Here is a 26,299-nt window from a genome sequence, read left to right on the forward strand (position 1 = left end):
CTTTTAATGTGAAAATCAGCTGTGCCTTTATAATTATTTCGCACCAGAAATTCAAAAAATAATTTTTAAAATTAAGTTTAATGAATTAAATAAAAATAAAGGGTGGCAAACAATCCAGTATGTACTTGTCATCAAATTCGTGCAAGGAGTAAAAATTAAATATCCTTTATATGGTTTAAAAGCGAAAAAATCGACTGCCTTTATAATTATTTCGGTGGGTGTAGCAACCAATGAGCTGCCAATTTTCTATCAAGTGAAAATTATCTGTTGGAAATTAATAAATTATAAATTTGAAAGAAATTTAGCTTTATTAGCTGTGTTCCTTTGGCCTTAAGGATCTACTGCTAAGTACTTTTGGTTGTATTCAACTCCATTTCTTCTATAGAAAAAATATCTTTCAATGGATTAAGAAGTATTTTGCTGAGCCCAAGAAAATGGATTTCATAGACATTAAAAACTGGGTATAGGAAACATCTATGCAGGGTCGAAAGTCCACAGGCCAAAAGCCCATAATGAACTATTGGCTCACTAGTGTGGGTCATAGCTCCATAAATCAATTATGGACTTACAACCCACCCAAGTGAGTCAAAAGCTCACACATGCGGCTGAGTTCTCATATTCTAATTTTTTTCGCAATATCTCTCCAAAACATTTGTAAAAAAAGTAATCAAATATTCATCAAGTAATCAAGTATTCTAAACTGGAACAATCGGCAATTTTCGAAAGTTTCTTCATTAAATGTTCAATTGGTGTCCAAGTGAAATAAGACCAACTTTCAAAAATTGGTTTTACTTCAATTTTCAACATTTATAAATATACAATTATTCAAAAGCTTTTTAAAACATTTGAATAAACATTGAAAAATTAAATGAAAAAATCCCGTTTTGGCAATTGTATGATAATACCGCACACCAAAGATGTTTATGTTATATGTAACTCGGTAAACGCTTAGCGAAAAAAAACTTGCTAACATGAGAATCTATTTGAATTGCACAAGCTAAACGCGAAGCGGAAAAAAATTTCCACGGGAGAATCAATTTTGAGGTGTCAAAATAAAATTTCACACCTCAAAATTGATTCTCCCGTGGGCAAATTTTTTTCCGCTTCGCGTTTGGCTTGTGCAATTTAAATAGATTCTCATGTGAGCAAATTTTTGTCCGCTTCGCTTTCCGCCAATTAATTGGTATTTATTTGTTTTTAATTCCCATGTGATAATTAATTAGCCCGCTTTGTTTGCAAGATAGTTCCCCAAATAAGTGGCGATCATCACTATGAGACTCCAAACTAATCGTCTTTTGAACAAAATTTTGTTCTTCTTTGCTTTGTGCAAGTTTTCGAAAATTACTTCAATAAGCTTTACAAACAAAGCTCGAGTCAGTTAAGAAAAAAAAAAACATAACATTTTCAAAAAAAAAAAAAATTATAAAAAAAACTAAAAAAATCAATTTACAAATGTTGTTGAAAAAAAATTAACGTTTCAACATTCTTTACAAATTAATATTCCTTAAGCACCTTTTCGACATTATGGAGTTCTGGCTCACTTTTTTGTGGGTTTCTGACACCCTTGGGTGGGTTGTAAGTCCATAATTGATTTGTGGACTTATAACCCACCCTAGTGAGTCAGTAGTCCATTATGGACTTTTGGTCCGTGGACTTACAGCTGCGAGCAAAAAAATAGCAGCGATTTGAAAAATATTTTAAATAAAGCATTAAACATTAAAAAAGCTTTGATTTTGGAAATTTTTTTAAGTAAAACTCATTAAGTTTCATTAAAATTTAATTTTTAGTACAAATGGAATTTAATTTATTTCTATTAAGCTTAAAAATAATCCAAAGACAAAATAAGCCTCAAATTAAAGCGAGCAAAATAATAGCAGTGATTTTCTTTTTCTATTAAATTTAAATAAAACAAGGGCGAAAAAAGTTCAATTAAACGGTATTTTATTAGAGAAAAGGTAGTATTTGCTCCCATGACCGTTATTTTGAATTACCGCTTCGCAACGACCTTTCATGAAGTTTTAAAGTCCCTGAGATCTTTGAGGTGTTATAGATCACTAAACCTGCTCAGCAACGGTTAATAACTCCCGTTATTTTAGCTTTAGACACATCTCCTTTTATATCCCCTCAAAGTTTCTAGAAGGGATTGAGGTCTGAAAGACTGAGCAGGTCACTTTATGACCCAAATTTAAGTATCTTGAAACCATTGCCTGGCTGCTCTGCTAATGTGATTTGGGTTATAATCCTCTTGGAAGACCCATTTAAGCTTCATTTGGTGTCGAAGTAATAGCAGCATAATGTTTTGCAAACTATTCAGGTGCCAGAGCTGGTTAATTACAGTTTTGATCCAATGTATTAGGCCAAGTCCATAGTAGCAGAAGTATCCCCAAAACTTTATACTGGAAACTCCTAGTTAATTAGTTCTTCTAATGTATCTAGTTTTGAATTTCGTTTTCCGTGGTCGTTACACATAAAGAACCAATTTTCTCTCATCAGTAGAGAGAATATTCAAGATAATATAGAGGGTTTAATATTAAGTTTTGGGGATACTTCTGTTACTATGGCCCCCCTTTGGGGTTCGCCCGGTTGACTTCAGAAATCGGTGGCAAGGCTCCCGGTTTTTTATTATTCCATTCTGAGGCTAACTGAATCCTATTGTTTTTTTACCTTTGCTTGTACCAGTAGTTTTTAGTCTAACCTTTTTTTCTACTTCGCGGTCCATGTAGGCTTTCTGGGATCTTCGTACTTTTATATCGATTAAGCTTCGTTATTCCTGGTATCAACCTTATGCCATTAACCTTACGAGTTATAAATAAGATAAGTATAAAATTAAAATATAATAGCAATTCTTAGAACTATTTTTCTTAGAGTCCTGAGGAAGATTGTAAGCACTATCGAAACGTCGAAAAAAAAAAGAAGAGTTAAAAGCAAAACAAGACCTATAGCCAACGAAGAAGATACCATTTACTTATGTGAGTTCTCCACAACTGCGGTGCAGAGCCTTCTTTTCAGCTTAAGGGGCATTTTTGGATCGCAGATAGCAGAATTTTACAATCCATTCTACACTTATGCGATGATTAATATCGTTATCTCAAGTAACTTAGCTATTTATAATAGACCCCATATATTTAAACTTTTCATATTTGAGAATCACTTCCTCATTCAAATAAATTTCAGGAATTGGTATGTATGTATGGATCATACCTATGTATTGATAGCATAGTTATTCTGTCTTTTTTGTGCTTATGAGGTACCCACTTCCTTCCTGAAAATCATACTTCAAGCGCTGCTGGTTGCAGAGATAGCCGATTTTCCTTAGCTATTCCCTTATGTATTTTTTCACCGATTTTCAATTATTTCTATCACTTTGCCTTCAAGCAGGAAATCAAAAACTGTAATAAAAAGGAGAGGAGTTAAGACGCTTCCCTGCTGTGCACCTACTTTGATTTTGAATTTATCGGTGACACCAACTGCACATCTAACTTTAGCAACTGTTCCATTATATGTACATGTCCATAATTATTCACACATAGGTTTTTTAGGAATTCCTCGTTGCCAGAGGGCCATTCATATCAGATGTTTTGGTTGTAGATCGAATATTTTTTTCAAAATCAACCCCTCAAGAAATCCAGATGTTTTTCAATTATGACCCCAATACTTTGGGTTGCATCTGTGGTTGAGCCAAGAATCATAATATATCTTGTGATAAATGCGAAGTCGCACACTTTTTCGCAGGGTATTTCGTCTGGCCCAACAGCTTTTCCATTTTGGAGTATTTAACCCCCTCAATAATTAGGTGAAGCAATGGTGTAAGCATTTGTTATCAAATAGAGTACAAGGCTAAATGGTAATGTTTGATGTATAAAATTCACCTTTAGATTTAGATTAGTTGTTAACTTTATCTAATCTATTACGGGATAGTTTCTACTAATGTTCGATATTAACAAACAAAAACCAAATATTCAGTCATTTCCATCCATGCGTTTAGATGGTTCTGGTAATGTTTTGCTTAATTCTAACTGCGGGTTTGGTTTTGTTCACTTCACATTGATTTAATGAGCAAATTAAGAAATAATATATAAAACAATATAAATATACAATCATAGTAGCAAAAATGTTAAAACGGGGTGCTAAAGATAGAAAGGTAAATCAAAAGTGATGAAATTTTAATATTTTTTTTGTTTTATTTAAGAGTTTTTTTTACCGTATTCATATCCATAAATAATAAGCAAATAATTTGAAAGAAAAGCTATTTCAGTGATGCAGTAGAAGATTAATTCGTATTTATCGCTATAAAAAGATAAGACCATTCACAAGAAAAAAATGTTGAAAAAAAAGAAAAACTTTAACAAAATTAAATCTAGGGCACAAAATAAATTGATTAAAAAATTAAAAAAAAGGTATCAAGAAAATACGGTAAGATTGCAGCTTCATGTACAGATGGACGCACAAACAAACCAAGGAACAGACCGAAGGGGACGGTCAGTATGTGGAAACCAACTCTTTAGTTACCAGCATTTTTTTTTATTTTTGGTGCCGGTGTGCTATCTTGGTCATTACACTGGTGGTGCAGGCACAAGTGTGGTGTGTATATTCCATAATTGTAATTTTGGTTTTGAATAAAATCTCAATTTGTTTTTGATACGAAACCAATATTCTCCCTACATGAGTAAAAAAAGAGTTAGAAAAAATGTATTTGTGTTTTATTAACCTATTTCATGAAAAGTGGGCTTTTTTCGACAATGTACAGAATACAAAATTCCCAATAATCTATGGTTGGCAAATTTCTTTGGACTACTTAACTTATGGCTTAAAAAACGTTGAAAAATTCGTAAAAATCAACATTTTTGAAAACAGACGAAATACTTCTTTTACAGTTTTTTTCTTTAAAAAAGTATTTTACAGCCATGATTTGTACATTGACAAAACATAAATTATTGTAAATTGTCTCTTCTTTTATTTTACAGAATCAGTTTTTGTGAAAAAATTTCACTTTTCAAGAAATACGGCAATAACACAAATTTAAACTTGTTCGGGCTTCTTCGATAATTTCTCAAGTTTTTCGTGAAACATTCACCTTCAGACTAGTGTTTAGCACCCCAAAAAAACATAAATTTAGCTATTAAAAACAATTACATCAGAACAATAGTAGGAATTTATTCACCCCGTTTCACATGGAAATTTTTCCTCCCGGGATGTTTTTGTTCAACCGGAATTTTGTGAGTTTCAGCAGAAGGGAATTGACATTTTCCGCTAAACTGGTTTTTTGTTCTTCATCAAAATTCAAGTTAAAAAAGAGCTGTCGATTCAAAATACGATGAGTTTTTCGACCTTGAACAACTTTTCACCCGGAACTCACAATAGGGGATAAGTTGAACTTAATTTTTCAGGGTTGAAATCTTTTTCACGGGAAACTCACAACATTGCTGTAGTGGCCTCTTTGTCAAGTTTGTCACACATTACACCAAAACACTTTTATATGAATTACAATTTGACTAGATAAAGTTAGCTTTAGACAGTTTCTAACTCTTGTTAAGAATCAAGGTTCTTCATTCTTTGTGCACTTTATTTTGAAATTTTTTTATAATCCTTTTAATGCAATCTCTTATACCCTAAAGTCAAAGTACAAAAATTAAAAGTCTAGATTTTACTCCCAATTTTTTACTTCAAAATATTCTATTTGTTTCCAAAATTATTTTGTTTTTTATTTTATATTTCCCCCCCAGATGAGTACTGATATCAAATTCAATTCATCTTTAACTACCAGCGATCCGCATGTGACACCAGTCCTTATCATCGGCCAGCTGCGTCATCTTAATCTCCTCAAGTTTCCCATAATTGAATGTAAGCTTGCGCCACGTGTCACCGAAGACACATTCAAGCATGCCGTCTCATGCCTTCATCCATCACCAACGGACTCCTGTTCCCTTTATTTGGATATGGCAACAATTGCTGCACTTCCACTAAAAAGTTCCCGCCACAATACAAGTTCGCGTGCTCATGCAATCACTAATTTAGTGAAGAACAAAACTATGAACGTCAACGATAATGTCGTAATTGTTTGCGAACGTGCGGATGTATTTGCAAGCGGATGTGCAGTCGTTCGAGCCTTTCCATTGTACTCACGAAAAACTTCCAACAATGGTTTCAACAACGAAAAATCAAACAACACCGTTAGTATTGAGTTTGTTGTCATTGAAAAAGACGGCCAACTTGCCACATCTGGATTGTCTGCTGATGATATTGCCTGCATGGAAGAAGCAGCGCGAGGCATCCGTTTGGCTGCCAAAATAGTCGATATGCCATGTAACGAAATGAATGTCAGCCACTTCATTGAAGAGGTTAAAGTCATTGCTGGGGAGCTTTCGCTCACTCCGCACATCATTCGCGGCGAAAAGTTACAAGAGCTGGGATTCGGTGGGATTTATGGTGTGGGGAAGGCAGCGGCTGTGCCACCAGCTCTCGTTGTTCTCTCGCACGAGCCGAAGGGGGCGAATGAAACAATTGCGTTGGTGGGCAAAGGAATTGTCTACGACACTGGTGGCCTGAGCATCAAAGGCAAGACTGCAATGCCCGGTATGAAAAGGGATTGCGGCGGTGCTGCAGCTATTCTTGGTGCATTTTATGCGGCTGTTAAGTGCGGATTCAAAGAGAATTTGCATGCAGTCTTTTGTTTGGCTGAAAACTCTGTCGGACCGAATGCCACACGGTGAGTGAGCTAATTGAAACGCTAGCGTTTTCGTAGCCATCGTTGATGATGAGAATGATGATGATGATGATGACTACGACGATGCACGACGATGACAACGAAAAACCACGACCAAGTCGCTGGCAATGAATAATAACGATTTTAATTATTACTATCCCCGTGTTTTGTCTTTTTCTTTTATTCACATGCTATTTGGGATTGCTGCTTGCTATTGCTACCTTTGTTATACTGCTTGTTATTGTTTTGTTGGGAACTGCTGCTGCTACTGCTGTACAGCCCAGATGATGTTCATACACTGTACTCTGGTCGTACGGTGGAAATTAACAATACGGATGCCGAGGGACGTCTGGTCCTAGCCGACGGTGTAACCTATGCACAAAAGGATCTGAAGGCAAACATCATATTGGATATGGCAACACTCACCGGAGCTCAGGTAAATATACCTTTGGTTGCTATAGTTGCAATTCCATTTTATAGCAGAGCAGAGCAGAGAGAGCTAGGCAATTATTCAATATTGCGAAGGTTCCGTGTCTTTTGTTTTGTAGTTACCTATTCTCATCCCTTAGTTTTAACTTGCCTAGCCATGGATGGTTTGTTCTATTGTGCTTGTAAAGTTCATTAGCGTGTTTTTGCTTAGCTCCAACAATCATTGGATTTTGTAAAGTTCTTTGTGATAATTATTTCGTAAAATGAATGCAACATGGAATTTATGTGGTAATCGTAGAGACAACTAGACTTGAATGTGTATGTACAAAATGTTTGTGAGAGAGGATTGTGATATGTACATTCGATGATGATGTTAATTGATTTATGAATTTGAGGGGATGAAAAATTAAAAATGATTTGGATTTCTTTTGGTATAGAAGGACATAATACGAAAATCTTTAATTGAGTTAATGTTAGATCAAACAAATTGATGATGGCTTATATTTAATCAGTTAGAATAATGAAGCTACAGTTTATATCCTCTCCATCAAATTTAAAGTGTGAATGAAGTGTGAATAAAATTGCTGCTAGGGTCTAATTTATTCACCGTGAATCACATTTAAAGGCGGCTTTTAAAACAGGAAATTTTCATTTTTTAAGTTTAATTAAATTTTACGAAACTCACCGCGTATTTATAAGAAATATTTGATTTATTTCTTCGTCCCGACGTTTCGAAGAACCTTCAAACTTCGTGGTCACGGGATTACGCGGTGAGTTTCGTAATATTTAATCAAACTTAAAATGATTGATACCCGCGAAAAGCATAACTTAAAATCTTATATAGGAAATTTTAAATTTTGTATGCGATTTGACAGACTTCTTATTTTAAATGGCGACTTTAAATTTAATTAAGAATGAATAAATTGGGGCAAAGTGTACTAGTTAATTAAAATTTGACGAAAATATAGGGGTTTTTGTCGGTACAAAAATTATTCATAAGACTTTCTATGCATTTCAATGTTTCTTCAAATCTAAGGCATATAGTATTATTTTCTATTTTCTAAAACCTTTCAGAATACAAAAACTTAAATAAAATGGAAAAATTACCTAATAAAAAAGTCGGATTTCTTAAGAAAATAAATTTTATCTCGGTTATTTATGGAATATTCTCAACAATGTTATACCATTTTGAAAAGAGAATTGAACACACCAACTTTTAAGGTAACTTGCCGAAACATCGTTGTGCATTTTTTTTACACTACGGTTCATTGAATTAGAGTCATGTAAAAATTTTTAGTACTTAGTTGGGCAAAAGAGTAATATTTGCTTTAAAACTGATGCAGCTGAGTTAAAATTTTTGAATGCATTTGCAGGGTTATTCAAGGTTCCGTAACAAAAGAAAAAAATGAGAAAAATTAAGATTTGTAGTCACGGCATATAAAAACCGTCACAGGGTGACCATTTTTTCGACTTTTTTTCAAATGCCCATAACTCACAAAATATATGGCTGCGATTTTTTTTATTATTTTTCTGATAACTGTCACAACCTACCCTATCTACCGTTTTCGTTTCGACGTTACCTTTTTGGACAACCTGTATAAAACAAAAACAAGGTGTTGTAAGCGTCATGTCGCTTATTTGGGGGGACGTGCGCGATATGTTGGAACAACATATTACTTTTTTAACAATCAATATTTTAACATAAACAGTCCAATTATATCGGCCCCTAACCCTTGTTGTTACTAAAGTAATTATTATTTCTTTTATGCATGTCTATTCTAGTAAAAAAAAAATTTTTTTTTATGTCCGTTTAAACAAAATCTCTCAATCGACTGGTTTTATAGAGAGGACTTTAAGCTTTAATTTTATTCGATTTTTAACTAATGATTATGCTCAGTAAAAACATGAAGTCGAAAGTAGTTTATTCAGGCAGACCGTAATACTATGTTTCCACCTACCCTAAATTCGAGATTTAGGTAAGTAGATTTAGAATAAATCTCGAGATTTCTTCGCTAAATCACGGATTTAGGGTAGCTTAACACCCGTAATTTTGCAAAGTAGATTAAGAATAAATCTCGACTACCAGTTTTGAAAATGCTTCAATTTTTACAAATTAAATTTTAATATTCTTAAATTTCTGAACCAAAAAAAAAAAAAAACTAAAATAAGTAACATTTAAATTCGTCATATCAAACTGAAAAACAAACAAAAAAAATTAAGCCTGAACTACATCAAAACACAAAGTAAAAAAAGTACGAAAAAGTAAATAAAGCTTAAAATATAAAAATCACATGTATATTTACCTGACATCTATTGGAAAAAAATTAACTAAAAATTCAAATTCAAATTTAGATTTATTGAGACTTATTTTTGATTACAATAAAGTACTTATGTTTGAAATACATTAGTATATTTAAAAAAAACTGACTTATAATTTTAATTTAAATATTGAAATTAACTAAAAAAGCTCTTTTGTTTTTGAAGTTTTGAAATTTCAAATAAAAAAATTTAAAAAGTAAACAAATTACAGTCAACTCCATCTAAGTCGAATTGTCACAAGACACGAAAATTGCTTCGAGTTAGAGGGAAATTCGACTAAGAGAAATCTATTTAATCTTTTTGCTGCAGGCGGTTTCATTAAAAACCTTAAAAAAATTGAGTTAGAGGAAAATTTGACCTAAAGGAGGTACGACTTATAGGGAATCGACTGTTTTTGAAATTTCAATTGTTTGTCAAAAGAGCTTTTTTTTCGCAAAATGACAGGAACTATGTGATCGAAGAGCTACCTTACAGAAAGGATATAAAATATTGTTTCAGTGTATTTGTTTTTAAAACTTTGTGAAAATTGAAAGCTTGGTCTTGTTCAAGCTTTTTGAATCGAATACTTTTTTAAAATGAAAGAGAGATATACAAACAAGCTACTAGGGGGAAGAAAAAAAAACATCGTGTTTACTTTTTTGTACTTTTTTGACTTTGTGTTTTGATGTAGTTCAGGCTTTAAACAATGAATTCACAGAGCGCTCGCGCATACCGTTAAAAGAAATTAAATATTTTGTAAAAACTGCAATAAAATGTGACATAAGGAAGTTGCTTTATTATTCAATTATTGTAGGTATAAATTTATTTTAAATATTTTTGTAGTAAATCCTTTACTATCCCAAAACTCATTCCTAATCTCTTTCAAATATCTGACATTTGTTTAAATTAACCTGTCAAAATTGAAAACATTCTCCAATTAGGAAAATTCAATTTTATTTATGAAAATCACATAAATTACCTTCTAAAACATCCTGTCCTTGATTTACCACTGTGATTGATACCACTCTTGATCTCTCCCAATAAAATTCAATCAATCATGTCAAGAAAATGTGTTCTTATTTGAATACTGTTGTGTGGTTGTTGTTATTGTTGTTATTTTCTATCAACCATATCTCCTCCACCTGCAAAATGCATTTAATTTACTCCTCTCTTTTCCAATTTCCTAAATGACGATCACAATCGGCTGCGAGATTCCTTCAAAACTCTTGCAGCAACCCTTGGTTTGGTGGACCACCCCATTATTTCCTACCCTAGCACCAAGACACTATCTTTGTTAACCAAATAAATTATATTGCTCCTTGAAGCTTAAAATTTACATTATCCACCCTTCTTGCAAAAAACCACCAATACCACCCAATCTGCTCATAAATCGAGTGAATCTTATTCCGAAGCCATTGAATCGCATCGCACCGCACTGCACTGCTTCGAAATAAGTGAAATATAACCCAATACCCTACACCCTTCCCACTATTTAGCTATATGTATGTGGTACACACAGGTATGTACAATGTACATACTCGAATGAGATGATTTTAAAATGATTTAAGTGATCTGCTCCGTCGCCTCTTCTATCTTTTCGTATATCACGGGCACAAACCGGCACGGGCAATAACTTCTTGCCGCCACCTTGTGCTGCTGACTGCCTCCCTTATCCCTTTAACCAATATGCTCCACCAAAGAAACAATAAAAGGTGGAAAAAGAAATTTAACGGAAATTTCCTGTTTCACAAATTTGTTTCCTTCCTCTAATTCGATTGTCTTCCTTCGGCCTGCTCTCTTCCATCCATATCTATCTACTTCTTTTAAGTGAGAGTGGGCGTGGGCGTGTGTGTCTCTCTTCCATTGCATTCTCAATTTTCTACACTTTACTGCTTGTGTATCCTGGTTTACTTTTTCGTATGCATTCTATCTTTGTGTTTTTTTTTTTATTTTTTTGTTCGTTACCATCCTGCAACAAATTACCATCTGTGTACCCACTCGATGTCGATATCCGTTCAAGGTGTACAAGGAAGAAATACTTTTGCTCCATTGACAAGGCAGTGTTGTTATAGGTATGATTTGTTTGTTTCAAGTAAACACAGTGACCTTGTAGAGCGGGTGACCACTGCAAAAACGCTTTACTCATCGGGCAAAAGAAAATTTCAAACTGGAAGTGAAAGTTGACTATTATTGTGCATCTCATAAAGCTAAAAGACGATATTTGTGTCAAATAAAAGGTAATAACAACTTCTTGCTAAATTTAGATGTTTTCCGTGTTAGCCTGTTAGGAAAAAGGAAAATAATTAAAATGTACGCTGTGGTAATCGTACCAACATACTTATCGAGTTAAATGGCGAAATAATTATAGGTAATATCGCCTAATTATTAAAACAAAAAAAACTTCCAAGTAAAAATTCTGAAGTTTTGTGAAGCAGCCTGCTTAGTTTTGTCGTTGAATTGATAACAAAAATTCCTTAACTTGTCGGCGAACACACAAAAAACAGAAATTTTCTTAAAAAAACTAACGGTTTTGAACCCTTAAACAAAGTAGAGGAAGTGGGACAATACCGTCTCTTTAAGGTTTGCCTACCTTAAAACCCAATAAAAAACGTTTCTTATTTAAAATAAAGTCTTTATTCATTAAATTATTGTTATTAGTATAAAAAAATACTGAACAAAAGATAGGACGTTTAAAAAAAAAACATCTAAAAAAAGGGTCTTGCCTCCACATGGGTGCCCGACCGCCCCATTAAATTTTATTTTTTAAGAATGCAATCTATTTGCACTAACACACACGTATGCTATTGATATCTTCATTGGATCCCACTTTAACCCAAGCTTTGTGGGACCATTTCGTACACATATTGCATTTAATCCACCTAATATTTTGGTTTGGATTAAGAAGCAGGAAGGAAATACAAATACAGTCTGCAACATCCTTTTCCTCAGTATCTTAACTTACAGTAATATTTAGCGCCTGTCTCTTACCTTTTTTGACAACTTAAACAATGAACTTCTTTTTTAAGCTGCCTGAGTTTGCAATTCCGCACATGGACTGTCTTACCTGATGTTCTGCAATATTTTTTTTTGAAATTGAATCTTTACGACTCTTTCTTGCGCAAAAAATACTTTTGAATAACTACCTTTTATTAACCGACTTTCAAAAAGGAAGACGTTATCAATTCGTCTGTTTTTTTATCAAGGGGCACGGTAGTGCCCAGCCAAGTTCTCTAGCAACTTTGGCACTACACCCTTATTTACAGGAAACAACTCAGGCCATTTTCGACCCCCCTCTAACTTCCACACCAAATATGCTAGAAATTTCAAACTCACTACGTTTGTTGAGCTCGTCAAAACCAAACACCTCACAAAATTTCAGCCTCCTACGATGAGTAGTTTCTGAGATATAGGGCTTCAAAAATCGCAAAAACCGTAACTGACTCACTGACTCACTGACAGATCATCAAAATTATGGAGAACTTCCCGATATCGTAGAAACTTGAAATTTTACACGGTGATAGGACTTGTGGTGTATACAAAGGAAAAAGAAAGAAAAGAAAGAAAATTTGAGATTTTCAATTCAGGGGACGTGGCATCCGCCCATTTCCGCTGAATTTTCATCATATATTATAGAGCTCTTCTGATTATCGTAGAATCTTGAAATTTGGTAGAATAGTAGAGCTGGTAGTTTATACAAAGGAAAAAAATTAAAATTTGAGAATTTTAGCCCGGGGGCGTGGCAACCGCCCATTCCCGCTGAATTTTCATCAAATATTATAGAGCACTTCTGTATGTCGTAGAATCTTGAAATTTAGTAGAATGGTGGAGCTGGTAGTTTACACAAAGGAAAAAATTTAAAATTTGAGAATTTCAGCCAGGGGGCGTGGCAACCGCCCATTCCCGCTGAATTTTCATCAAATATTATAGAGCACTTCTGTATGTCGTAGAATCTTGAAATTTGGTAGAATGGTGGAGCTGGTAGTTAATACAAAAGAAAAAAATTAAAAGTTTGAGAATTTCAGGCAGGGGGCGTGGCAACCACCCATTTTCACTGAATTTTCATCAAATAAAGAGATTTTATATTCTACAGCCATACCTTACAAAAAGTAGTGAAATCACAACAAAAACATTACTGTTAAAAAAAGAGCCAAGTTATCCTATGTTGAAATTATGCTGGCACAAAAAGTACTGAGATGTAAAAGTGTACCAAGTTCTAAAGTTTGGGTTCAAATTCGTATCAATAAAATTTTGATTGTTTACTTGGCAATTTTTGAAATAACTTTAAAAATCGATGGTTAAGAAAAATTGTCAAGAGAACAATCAAAATTTTATTGATACGAATTTGAACCCAAACTTTAGAACTTGGTACACTTTTACATCTCAGTACTTTTTGTGCCAGCATAATTTCAACATAGGATAACTTGGCTCTTTTTTAACAGTAATGTTTTTGTTGTGATATTTATTACCTCATGACTTTGGACTGAGTGAACCAATTTTGAATTTTGTATTCGAAAGCTGGTGCCTGTGGTCCCATTCCATGAGAAAACCATAAATCTATGTTTCGTTCCATAGAAGTCGGTTTTTTTTTTTATATATATAAATGATTATTACCTATAAAAAAAGACAAAGTTAAAAACTTTTAATACTTCACTGTTAAAAATTCAACTTACTTTTCATATAAACGATTTGATGAAAAATCACAAAATTTACCGTAACTTTACCGTAACGACATGTTTTTTCGGTCCACTTAATCACATTTTTTATTTTGATTGCCTTGACATAATTTCAACTCATTTGTATCTGGAACTTACTATATCACCGTTATAACAACGCTGTTCAAAATTGAAAATTCTTAAGTACGACTAGATGACGAAAAAAAAGTTATAACACACACGAACGAATATCTCTCACCCAGGATTTTTCCTTTCGAATAGCATTTTCTTTAGACAAATAAACACGGCGGATACGCTTGGATAACGAACAAAATGTTGAGTTGCGTTTCTAGGCGGTAAGAGTGAGGTAGTAGGGTGGTATTGTGTATCTACGTAGCATATATCTGTGGCTAGAATAGGTTTCGTCTTTTTACATAGGTTAGGGCCGTATACCTACACAGCCAAGCGCCAAGCTTTCTGTAATGGTTCAATAAATTAACAATAATTTATAGCAACTTTACAATACCCTGTTTGCTTGCAAGCTAGCTTGCTTAGATTGTATCTTGTGAAAGTCCCATATAACGGTACTCCAAACCCTTTTTAACTTTTTTTTTATTGTTATTTTTGCAGGGAATAGCAACAGGCAAGTATCATGGTGCCATTTTGACAAACTCAGAGGATTGGGAGGTGAAATCACTTGATGCTGGACGCAAATCTGGAGATTTATTAGCACCAATAATTTATTGTCCTGAATTGCAGTTTCCTGAATTTACATCGGCGATAGCTGACATGAAAAATTCCGTCGCTGTAAGTATAAAAGAGCCTTATGTATTTTTTGTGAAGGTAGTTTATCCTTTTTTTTTACGGGCCATACGTTTTTTTTTTGCATATATGAGGTTGATTTTTTTTATGGACGCGTGTTGGATGGGAGAGACGACGACCGGGTACATTCTATGAGTCTATGTGTGGTAGTTGTTAGGGATTAGATTTTAAGTCTAGAAGTCCAGCGCGTCCAAATTCAAATATACAGAAAACACCCCCGGGTTTGGGTTAGAGTACGAGATCCACCTTTTCGAGTGGCTTCGGTTGTTGTCTGGTTACGGTCGGTGATTTATTTTATTTTGTGTGCTATGCTCTGCTCCTCTACTCATAGTGTCCTGCTTGCCGCGTGCATGGGCAAATTGTTGTTGTTTTATTTTTTAAGCTTTATTCTGTTGTGTTTTTTGTTGTTGTTGTGTTGATCTTTATAGTGATGCATGACAATGTCAGAGATGATAACTCGAGGCTATTTGATGGCGACATGGTGTATAGAGATGATGGAGAGCTAGCCGGACGCTATGCATGCGACAGTCATTTAACCCGATGGGATTTTTGATCGATTAGGTCGAATGATGTAGTATGTAGTGGCTGTAGTGCTTCTGCTTTTGCTAGTACTGGCTGCTACTACTGCAACTCTATTGTCCGATTGAAGAGAAAATTACACTCTGAACATGATGGGTGTATAGAGCATAATGGTATACCTAGTAAAGAATGAGGACACACACAAACATGAACAAAATACAAAATACAAAAAAATACTGAAAGGATAAAGGTTTACCCTCTTCTGCATCGAATGATTTAAAATCCATAATTTAAAGAGAGATTTTTTTTTTGATTTAAAAATGGGATTGAAAGCCTTGTTTTAAAGAATATTTTATGCATTTTCAAAATAATGTATGATGAATCAGTGACGGTAGTGTATTTTTATGTACACACTATATCGTATATCGTGTAATTTGTTATTCTTTTTGCAATGGTTTTTAATAAAATGTAATTTAATATTGAACAATACAATGACAAAATTGTGATATATAACAGAGATGTATACAATATTTGCCTTAAAATGGTATTCGATTAAGGGCCAATTTTTCAATAGTCAGATAAACTTCAGATAGAGCTCATTCCTAGGAATAAAAGTTTTTTTTATATTGACATTTATTCTTCTGATAGTCTAACTGACGATTGAAAAATCAGGGCTAAATTGAAAATATTACAAAGGAAGAAATTGAATCTGTTAAGAAATATTATATGAATTTTAAATTAGTAATTCAAATTGCTCTTAAAACATTGTATCCATTCTTTGACTTGATTTATTAGTAATAGATTTTTTACAAAAAACCTTTAATTGTTTAAGGTTAATCTGGCCTTATATAAAATTTTTCAGACTGGCACCTCTTTAAGGGTCCACATAGAAGAATAAAGAATTAAAAAAACAAAAATGGAGGATGCTTCAATAGAAAATTTAAAGCTTTACATTAAGGGTCTTAATGATACTTCATAATCGCTAAACCAATTGGTTCATATGTAATTAAAAGACAAAGTTAATTCTGGAACTAACCACCACAAAAAAATATAGGTACCCAAATTTTTAAACTGCAGGATTTATTAACGAATTATTTAAATTAAAAACAAAAGAAAATTGAAAAGTTAAATCAATTTTTTAATAGGATTAAAGTACCTATCGAGTTATAATTTATTTTTGTTTTTTTAATTTATTAGAGGTAAGATGTTTTCGCGTTTTATAGTGATCTTAGAAAAATATAAGCCGAAAAAATATGTTTTACAAGATATTTGGCATAGAGGAAGGAATACCTAGAGAGCCGACTCGTACCCCCCTTACCTAAAACACCCGCAAATTTAATTTCAGATAATCTCTCTTATTTTTCTCTTGTTTTCCTATCTGTGAATACGTGTGAAAAGTACAATTCGTTTAATACCTTCCTTTCACCAGTAGATGTCCTCACAAATTTTGAATTTAAACATGATTTTGGTTTGTACATGAACTTGAATAGCTCAAATAGCTCACTCCAGACACCCACCTTTCAATAAATATGTACAGAAATAAAAAAAAAGGTTCGTGTTTTGAATTTATTACATTATTTTTTTATGAATTTATTTCCTACTGAGCACTTAAATTGTTTTTAATTGTTTTGAGCTCAACTCCACAGTTGAATGTGTTGGTGCCATTTAAAATGCACGGGAAAACTACCACATATAAGCACTGTGGAGTTTTTCCTCTCATTGCAGCTTGTAGGGTGGAAGAGAAAAACCAACCGAAGTCGCGTCTCTAGGTATTCCTTCCTCTATGATATTTGGTTGGTGAACTATAAAAGTATGTTTTTGTAAACGTTCATGTTACCCGTGTTTTTTTGGTACTCAGTATTTTACTGAGTAAACATTTTATGATGTAAATAACAACAAACGATTGCTTTTATTTATTATTAATAATCTTTTATTGTTGAGAGGTCAAAAATGTATAAGTTAAGAAAAAAGATTTCTCTGTAAACCAACAAATAAAAAACTTTTGTTTATCCTTAGCAATCATTTGTTGTTGTTTACCGTCTAAAATCAAATGAAAACCTTTTTTGAAAATAACTTTAAAATAAAGGTTATGCGACTTTCGACAAAAAAAAACATTGTTGAAATAAACATATTATGTACCTAAGATGAATAAACCAGTTCTTGTATCAATTTATTCAAATTTATTTAAGTTTCGTCACTCTAAAAACACTTTTAACTGCTATTTTAATTGTTGCTGTTTTTTCATCGAAGTCAATAAGTTTAGATCTTTCAAAATCCCCCATTAAAAATCTACAATCTTATTTAAATCCTTAAAGACCCTTCTAAATGTACATTCCCCCCTAAAATCCGTCATCATAAAATATGTTAGGTACAAAATCAAATGAAGAAATAAATATATATATTTTATGGATTTCATTATCAGATATAGAAATCAGTAATTCCATTTTAAGGGTAAATATCCATATCGAATAAGCACAACAGAGTACTTAACATAAATACAAACAACAATCTTTTGAGCCGGAAGAATGTTATATACCATTTTTTTTTTTTTTTTTTGAATTCGAACATAACATATTATGACCATCGAACATGAACCATAAAATCATAATGACCAACAATTTTTATATCTCATCATGTTGCTTGCTTACTCATTTGTTTGTCTCATAAAAGGTTACACATAAAAAAAAAAAAGGTAAGATACTAAATTTTCATGAAGCACTTTAAATTGATAGCCACCAGAAATTATTATGTATAAGCAACTTCCTGATGGTTCCCTAAATACCACCTACGGATTGACCTCATCATTCCAACCAAAAATGTGTTATCCGACAACCAAGAGAAGATTGCTATTAGCACCGCAGTAAATTGCACAAAGTATTCATCTCATTATTTTTCACATCCAACACAACAAGAAACCCATCATCATTCTATTGCATCCGCCCATCATCAAAGCCATCTCCATCTCCATGCTCCATCCATATACGCACACCACCTTTCCGCCTCCTTGATAAACGGTTATTCTAAATAATAATATTTGCTCCTCCGTCTAGTTAACGTTAGTGTAGAGATTTTACCCAAAGATTGGGCCAAGGATATGTTGTTGCAACAGCATCCAAGGTTTGAGCCAAGCACCACCACACACACAAATTCCAGATTCATTTAATCCTCAAAACGCAAAAGGATGCTAAGTTTTGGGGTAAACTTACAGACTTTTTTTTTGGGTGTGTTATTATTCTGAATGAGGGCCTGGTCCTGTTTAGCAGTGCGAATATGAGAATAACTGACATTAGGAGGCAAAAAAGTGCTCTTTAGCCGAGTGAGATGGGCTCCTTGCTGTGGGATCAGGGATTTTTGTACATTACGTATAAATATTGGTGTGCAATAGAACCGTTACTTCTTTTACACTCATCCCATAAATAATGTAAAGTAATATTGTGTGTTTTATTCATCGTGTGTAGAGAACAACGTGCTGGAAACGATAGAGAATCGATTTAACACCATACAAAAATTAACATAGGGTACGCTCGGGTAAAGTGGCCCGTGCACACCATACTTTTTTGCGCACTAGTGGCTGTATCTGTCAAGGAATTTTTTTAAAAAGAGAGACTTTTAGCTTCATCTTTAGTTTTCCTCAGCTATTTCTATCAATGATCTTTTTATCCTATTTTACCCTATACATTCAAGGTAGACACTGTGTTTTGTGCGGTTGTGGTGGAATTTCGAAAAAAAATCCTTGAAATGAAAAGAACCATGCAAAAGAAGAAGATGCTGTGCACAGCACGATTTCTTAAGGAAATACAGCAAAACATAGCTTTTGTATCCTTGCATTTTCGCATTATAAGTTACGACCAAAGCCTTTATTATAGAGATGTATTCCAATTTTATGATGGGTGTTTTATAGAAGTAATTTCCGTAAACGGAATGTTAGCTCTACGTTGTCGTTGTCGACGTCTTCTTCTTTTGCTGTTGCTTAGTGCTCACCGAGCCATAGTGTTATTATTCGCTTATCCAGCAGAGAGAGAGAGAGAAAGAAAGAGAAAGTGAATGTTAGAGACGATAAGCTAAGCTCCAACTGATGTTGAACGCGAGAAAGCGCGCGCTAATACTCAGCATGAATCCTTATAATACAGAAGAATACCAATGAAGGAGTTAAATGCTTCGGAATGAAAGTTAAACATACAAGGATGCAACAATATTTTTCAAATGATTTGAGATTTTTTTTTGTAGTGGGAAGGTTGGGATTGAGAAATATTTTAGCAGATCAAAGGAAACAGGGAGTCTTTTCAGAAAATAAAAAATGAATTATATGCCTGATCAATAGAAAAAAAAAACACTTTTGTACTACGAATTACGCAAAATATTGATTGGGATATTAGAGTTGTAGTTTTTTTTCAAGCTGCTGTCCCACTTTTTTAGAAAAAAAAGCTACAGTTGACTCAATAGATTTTTATCTATTTTTTTTTATAAAGAAAAGGAAAAAAAGCTACAGTTGACTCAATAGATTTTATCTATTTTTTTTTATAAAGAAAAGTTAAAAATTCCGGGAAATTCTTTGAAATGACAAATTTGTGCAGAGTTCTGTTTTAATATCTTACCTTGTGTGCTAGAATTCTAGATATTCTGCATTTTATGTTACCGGTTTTCGGGTTTTCTCATTTTTATTTTTGAGAATATACCTAGATTCAAGATGGATTTTGGATTTTAGGTTTCATGGTTAACTATTCAATATTTAAATGAATAATTGTTTTTGAGCAGGTTTTAAATTTCATTTAAATGTTATTTGAACGTCAGATACCTATACATTGATTAACACAAAAATCAATTATTTAACCACACAAACGTGTTTCAGAAATGAAACTTTTCGAATTCCTAAAATTTAAGTCAGTAACACTTTAATTATACGTTCTGGAACTGTATGAGTTTCAATATAGATAAATATAGATAAAAGGCCAAACAAATAATAATGAACGTTTTCGGGAATTACAATTCCCGTCTTCAGATTACGAGCAAATATTTTTGATTTTAGATTTTGCTCGCAATCTGAAGATGGGAAGGTTGTATTTTCTAAAATAAAATTTTGACCATAATTATGACTTGCAAATCGCTGCAAAAATTTAGGGAATCACAGTTATTGAGTTATATTAGAGTTTTAAAAATTATATAGACGCATATTCTTTTCTTTATTTTAGCTGCATTCCAAGGCGAAAACGTTGTAGTTTTCTAATCGGAATACCACTATATGAGTGTTTGCGAAATCGCTCCACTGGAGGCGAACGTTCGACTCACTAGTGATAAAAGGAACCTTTTTTGTTACTACAACCCTTTTTACTCATTCGTTTGATGTTTGGGGCATTCCATAAGAAAATTAATCTCGAAAAAATTTTGCAAAAATTTCTATTTTTGATATTATGTACCTACTATGTAAACATTGCCGATGCCGATTGCCGATGCCGATTGCCGATGCCGCGAATATTTGGCCACTATTCGGTAATTGGCCTATTCGGCCTATTTTTCTGGTATTCGGTATTCGGCCGAATAGTTTAACTAATCGGCCGAATACCGAATACCAAATGGAGAAGAAAATGGACATACATTATTATAACAAAATATGTGTTTTATTAAAAAATTGTAATTTTAGTAGGGTAATTGCGGGAGAGATGCCGCGTCGGGAGAGTTGCCGCAGTCAACCGAAACCATATATCTAGTCGTCCAGGCAAACAAATTTTTTTTCTAATTTGTTCGTTTTACATTCAAATTTAAACGTAGCAAAAAAAATCTGCACTTATTGTATATGTAACGGGATTTTTTGTCATTTGTTTTGTTTTATGCTCGCCTTTTGACTATGGAAATTTTTCAGCCGGTTGGAATTTTTCGTTTCTGAGACAAGTTATTTCGTTTTTTTATAAATTTAATGATTTTGTTTAGTTAATAAGTGTTTCAAGAAGTGATGGGTGTGATTTTTTTTTTGTTCTTTTTTTTGTTGTTGTGTGGTGTCGTGCGGCATCTCTCCCTCACAAAAGGGAGAGATGCCGCATTTTTGTTGGGAGAAGATGCCGCATTTTGATTTTAGTGTTTTTTTTTTGTTTAAATGAAAATATTTAGCTTTATTAGGTCACGAAAATATGTCTGTAAGAATATCAGAGGAAGTTAGACCAAAGATGTCTTAGAAAAAGCTTAAAAATGCATCGTTAATTCGAGAAAGGGATAACTCCGCCACATCTCAGCTTTCAGAAACAGCTCTTCTTCCTACAACAATTTCAGAACTGACGTTTCCCACGTAAGCAATCACGTTCACTCTTGCAATCATTTTGAAAAGGGAATTCACACATCATCATGCTTCAAAAGCTCTGCGCCAGTAAAATTATTTTAAGAAATTCACCACTTCCAAAAAAACCGATGCCAAGTTTTTCAAAACTTAGGGTATTTTCAGAGGTTTTACCCACTACATAACTACCTCGTTAAAAAAAGAAAAATAGGTTAAAAGAAGATAAAAACTGAAAAGTGAATGTTGAGTTTGCAGAGCCCGCTGGGAACCGAAAAAATTGTGACCAATGTTGCAAAAACTATTTCTCAACAAAAAACAAGAACATTGAATCTTATGCAAAAAATGTAGCAAACGGGTACAAAAAAATTGTACCCGTTATAAAAATAAACGAATTCATCAATCGTACTGATTGTAGGCGTGATGATCCCAGAAAACCACATGTTCCATATTAATTAACTACTACAAATTCAATGCATTTGCTATGCGGCATCTCTCCCACACATGAAGGGAGAGATGGCCCACTTAATACTTTTTTCTTTGTTATTAATTTCATAAAAAAAATAATTTTTTTTTAGGTTAAGTATTTTTTTATGATAGCAAACAAAGCAATTCTTACGCTTTTTAAAAAAAATTTAATATTTTTCACCATTATATAATTTAAAAATTAATTTTTCAAAAACCGCGGCATCTATCCCGCAATTACCCTACTTATAATCTACTAAGGCAAGTTGTGGTAAATGAAAACTATTTGTTCCGCATTTGTTGGTAGTAAACGATTACGTTTATCTACGTAGACTATTCCTTCTTCGGAAAATAGTCTTTCGCTGTTAACACTTGTCTCAGGAGACAAAAGGTAGACTTTAGCAAATTTTGTCAAAATTGGAAATTTTGTAGTATGTGTTGACCACCACTTGTATGGGTCCGCCGCCGCCGTTCGATCTTGGCGAACAGTCGAATTATAAATTCGATTTCAGATGTCTACCTTTGCAGTAGTAGGTAGTGTGTTCAGACATTTATCTTAAAAGTAGTTCAGTTATTCATCGTTACAATACGATGTTGTTGGGAATTTTTTAAGCCACATCAATTCTTGAGACAAACTATAAAATTTTTGAAATTACCAACGTTTTTTTCTGAGTGTCCTTGGCCGAATATTCGGCGGTTTCATTATTTCAAAAACGTCTTAGCTGTATTTTCACGTTTAAGTCTGAATCATTTAGGTGTAATGGGTTTTAAGATAGCTTAGCTGACGTTTGTTCGAACACAGAGAAAATTGATTGCAATGAATCAGACTTCAAATTAGTACCCTCTTTTGAAAAAAAGATGTTATTTAATTATTAAAATCATAGGTTTTTAGATTTTGTTTTCAATAAACATAAAAAAATAAAAAGTTGTTAGGCTCGTGATACCAAATAACTAACATTTTTTATGAGGACACGAATGTTTTATGAATGTAATAAAAGGATTTAAATGAAAATTTGAAATAGATTTGCAGACAATTGGTGAGAAAATACTCTGTCTCAAAATCACTATTTTTATTTTTGTCCCACCCGTTATGGAAAAAACTAGCCTAATTTAAAAAATAATAGAGTTCGCATATTTTTCTTTGCAGTTTTGTTAATTAACAAATTCTAATCTTGGTGTTATGAAAGTGTATGCAAACTTTCTCTATATTATAATTGTACAGGTGTCCCACCCGTGACGATGGAATGCTCCATTTTTCTTTATGAAAAGCTACTTTTTGTTTCACACCAAATAGTGGCTACAAAACGTAAAAGTCAAATGAGTGCTCTTCTATGAATACCAGAATCGTTAAGAATTTTGTCAAATGTATCAACTCTTTTATTTAATGATCCTAAAAATTAATTTTCTTAAAAAATTACGTCAAGTGAAATATCTTTCTTTTCGATTTATGCAATTCGATCTAGATTCATAAATTGATAAAACCCTTCAATAAAGCCCTTTCATAAAAAAATATCAATCTACCTTATTTTTTTTTTTTTATTTTTTTTCATCAAGTACCTACCTCATAGATACAAACTTAATTAAAAGAAGACACCCACAACCATAAGTCCTATATATATTGATGGCCAACAACACTTTAGTGCTCCATTTTATTTAGCCACTCAAAACGTTAATGTTGGATCGTAATAAAGCGCTATAAATTCGACTTCTTTTCCAACAACATCCGGGTATAGGGCACAAGGCAACGGTATTCTCGACATCGACATCCTTCTATTCAATATTTAGGTGCAATGAATTGAAAATGAAAAGAACTCAACAACCATTGCAGAGTGTTCCACTTAAACCAAAATTATGAATCATTTATTGTCCCGGACTAGTTGTTTACACCAATGTTATGGGGCAATTAATTAAGATTAGAGCAATCAATCTGTTATTTTGTGATTTTTTTTTTTTTGCGCAACAAAAATAAATCATAAAAAAGACCAAGTTGATTGGCAATTTCTCGTCGGGGCTCAAAGGATTGAAGACTGAAGACGACTGCAGATGGTGATGGAAAGGAACATGGAGATGGAGATGGAAATGGTGGAGTTGAAGATGAAGAGAGTTGAAATGTTCAGAAATCAAAGACCAAATGAACCCAATTTTTATTACACATCCAAGTGCCCATCAAGACGAAGGAAGAATGTTGGTGCGGGATATATAGACAAGGACGACGACGACGTATAGGTCGGTCGGTTGGTCGTTCGGTTAGTTGGTTGGGTTCAGGTTCATGTTGGGGTTAGGGTTCGTGTTCTTGTAGAATTTAGAAGATGCTTCTTGAATTTGATGTTTGGAATGTGTGATGGTAATAATATTTCTGGAAACCGAACGATATGATTCATTCACACAGCATTTTATTTGGTGCAATAAAAATACAAGTATTGCCCATAAATATGGCATCCACATTCGAAATGGGTTTTTATGGCTTCTTTTTGGTTTCAAAAGACCCAAGAAAAAGATGAATTCAAGAGTTAGGTAGAATAGAAGAAGGAGGAGGAATTATTTTCTTGTTTTCTTTTTTATTTTCATTTTTATTTGTATTTTATTTTATCTCTAAGCAGAAGTGTATGTCTATTTGCTGTGCATCTAGGTCAATTTCAATAAAATATTTATTATTTCAATCCGCTTTGATGTGGTTCTATGAAATTGAAACAAAAAAAAAAATACGAAAATATCCAAATCCAAAACAGGAAAATAGTTTCATCAGAATGGGTTTTGTTTTTTTTTTTTTATTGATTGTACCCAAGAGACAGTTTTTGGTAGTCCATTTTAAGTCTTACTACATTTTGGGGTTTTTGTTAGGGCAGAATTCATAAAAAAGGGGTTTCGAAAGGTTTATGGAATACATTTAAAAACGTGTTTTAAAGGTTCTGTGAATTTTGTGTGTAGGATGCGTTAATTTTTTTTAGAAAAGTTAATCTTTAAAGTCTCTAGTGAGAACATGCCAAAACTTATTTGATGTTCAAATAAGTCCAATATCCAATTTATGTTTAATTTAGCACTGTGGCGTATGTGGAATAATTTTTGTTTTTATTTTTGTTGGCTAAGTATTATATAAAGTTTAAGTTGATGTAATATTTTATGTACAAATTGATATAAAAGTAATTTTATTTTGCTATCAATTTTATAAAAAATGTGATCTTCTTACTTCTTACTAAGTTTTCACCTCCAAAAAAAGTATTTATCAATTACAAATACAAGTGCATGTACATAAGTATGTTATGTACAATCAGGCACGTAGCCAGGATTTCGTTTCGGGGGGGGGGGGGGCTTGGTTCAAAATCTGGTGAACAATTTTGATGTAAGATAAAAACTGCCTGTATACTACATGCTTTATGTAATACCTAAAAATCTTGAATATCCAATATTATTTTTTTCTCATAAAACCATCTATGGTTATTGCTATCACGATTCTCAATTTCAAATTATTAAGTGTTTTTTAATGCAAAACTATTTTATTGAACTCAGATTGTCTCGGTTTTAGTTCCATGAGATTCAGCATCGAAAATATCCTAAGATGATGCGCCATCCTAAGATTATTTTTTAAATGCCGCTGCGCTGTTTGCTTATTTTTATGCTTAATGTAGATACATGATGGACACAGCCATTATGTGGATCTGTTGTTGATATTGTTGATTCGGATGTATAGGATTCAAAATTCTTGCAAAGCCTAGTGAGCTGATTCCAAAATAAAGTGCACTAATTTTCTTAAATAAGGATGATACTCAAAAAACGATACCATATATGTATATTGAATTTTCTTCCACAATACGAAACAATTAAGTTCAAAACGGTTTAATGGTTGTCTTCTGACCGGCAATGCACTTAAAAACGAATACTTTAATTGCATATTTGACATTTTGGTAAAAGCTAAGGAAGAAGAATAAGAATCATCGTAGCAACTTTCGGGGAAGGTTTTATTTGAAAAAAATTTCATATTTCTTATTTACGATTGATGCCTTTTCATTTTGAGCGGTTGGAGGTTTTTTTGGCATTCTTCTTTATAAACAACTTTTTGGTTTATATTTATATTTTTTTCTAAGTTTTAATAAACAATTTTTAAAAGTAAGCAATAAAATTGGTTCACATGAATAAAGGCTAAAACAATTT

General features: G+C 33.0%; 1 protein-coding gene across 1 annotated transcript in view; it reads left to right on the forward strand.

Annotated features, from left to right (window-relative positions):
* Positions 1-26,299, forward strand: part of LOC129913836 (probable aminopeptidase NPEPL1) — a 33,121-nt gene that overhangs the window by 2,820 nt on the left and 4,002 nt on the right. The window contains exons 2-4 of the mRNA XM_055992739.1: positions 5,724-6,706; positions 6,983-7,139; positions 14,713-14,889. Of these exons, the coding sequence (XP_055848714.1) occupies positions 5,724-6,706; positions 6,983-7,139; positions 14,713-14,889 (1,317 nt within the window). The remainder of the gene's footprint in view (positions 1-5,723; positions 6,707-6,982; positions 7,140-14,712; positions 14,890-26,299) is intronic.

This window comes from Episyrphus balteatus, chromosome 3 (assembly GCF_945859705.1).
Source record: "Episyrphus balteatus chromosome 3, idEpiBalt1.1, whole genome shotgun sequence".
In the NCBI taxonomy this organism is placed as follows: Eukaryota; Metazoa; Arthropoda; class Insecta; order Diptera; family Syrphidae; genus Episyrphus; species Episyrphus balteatus.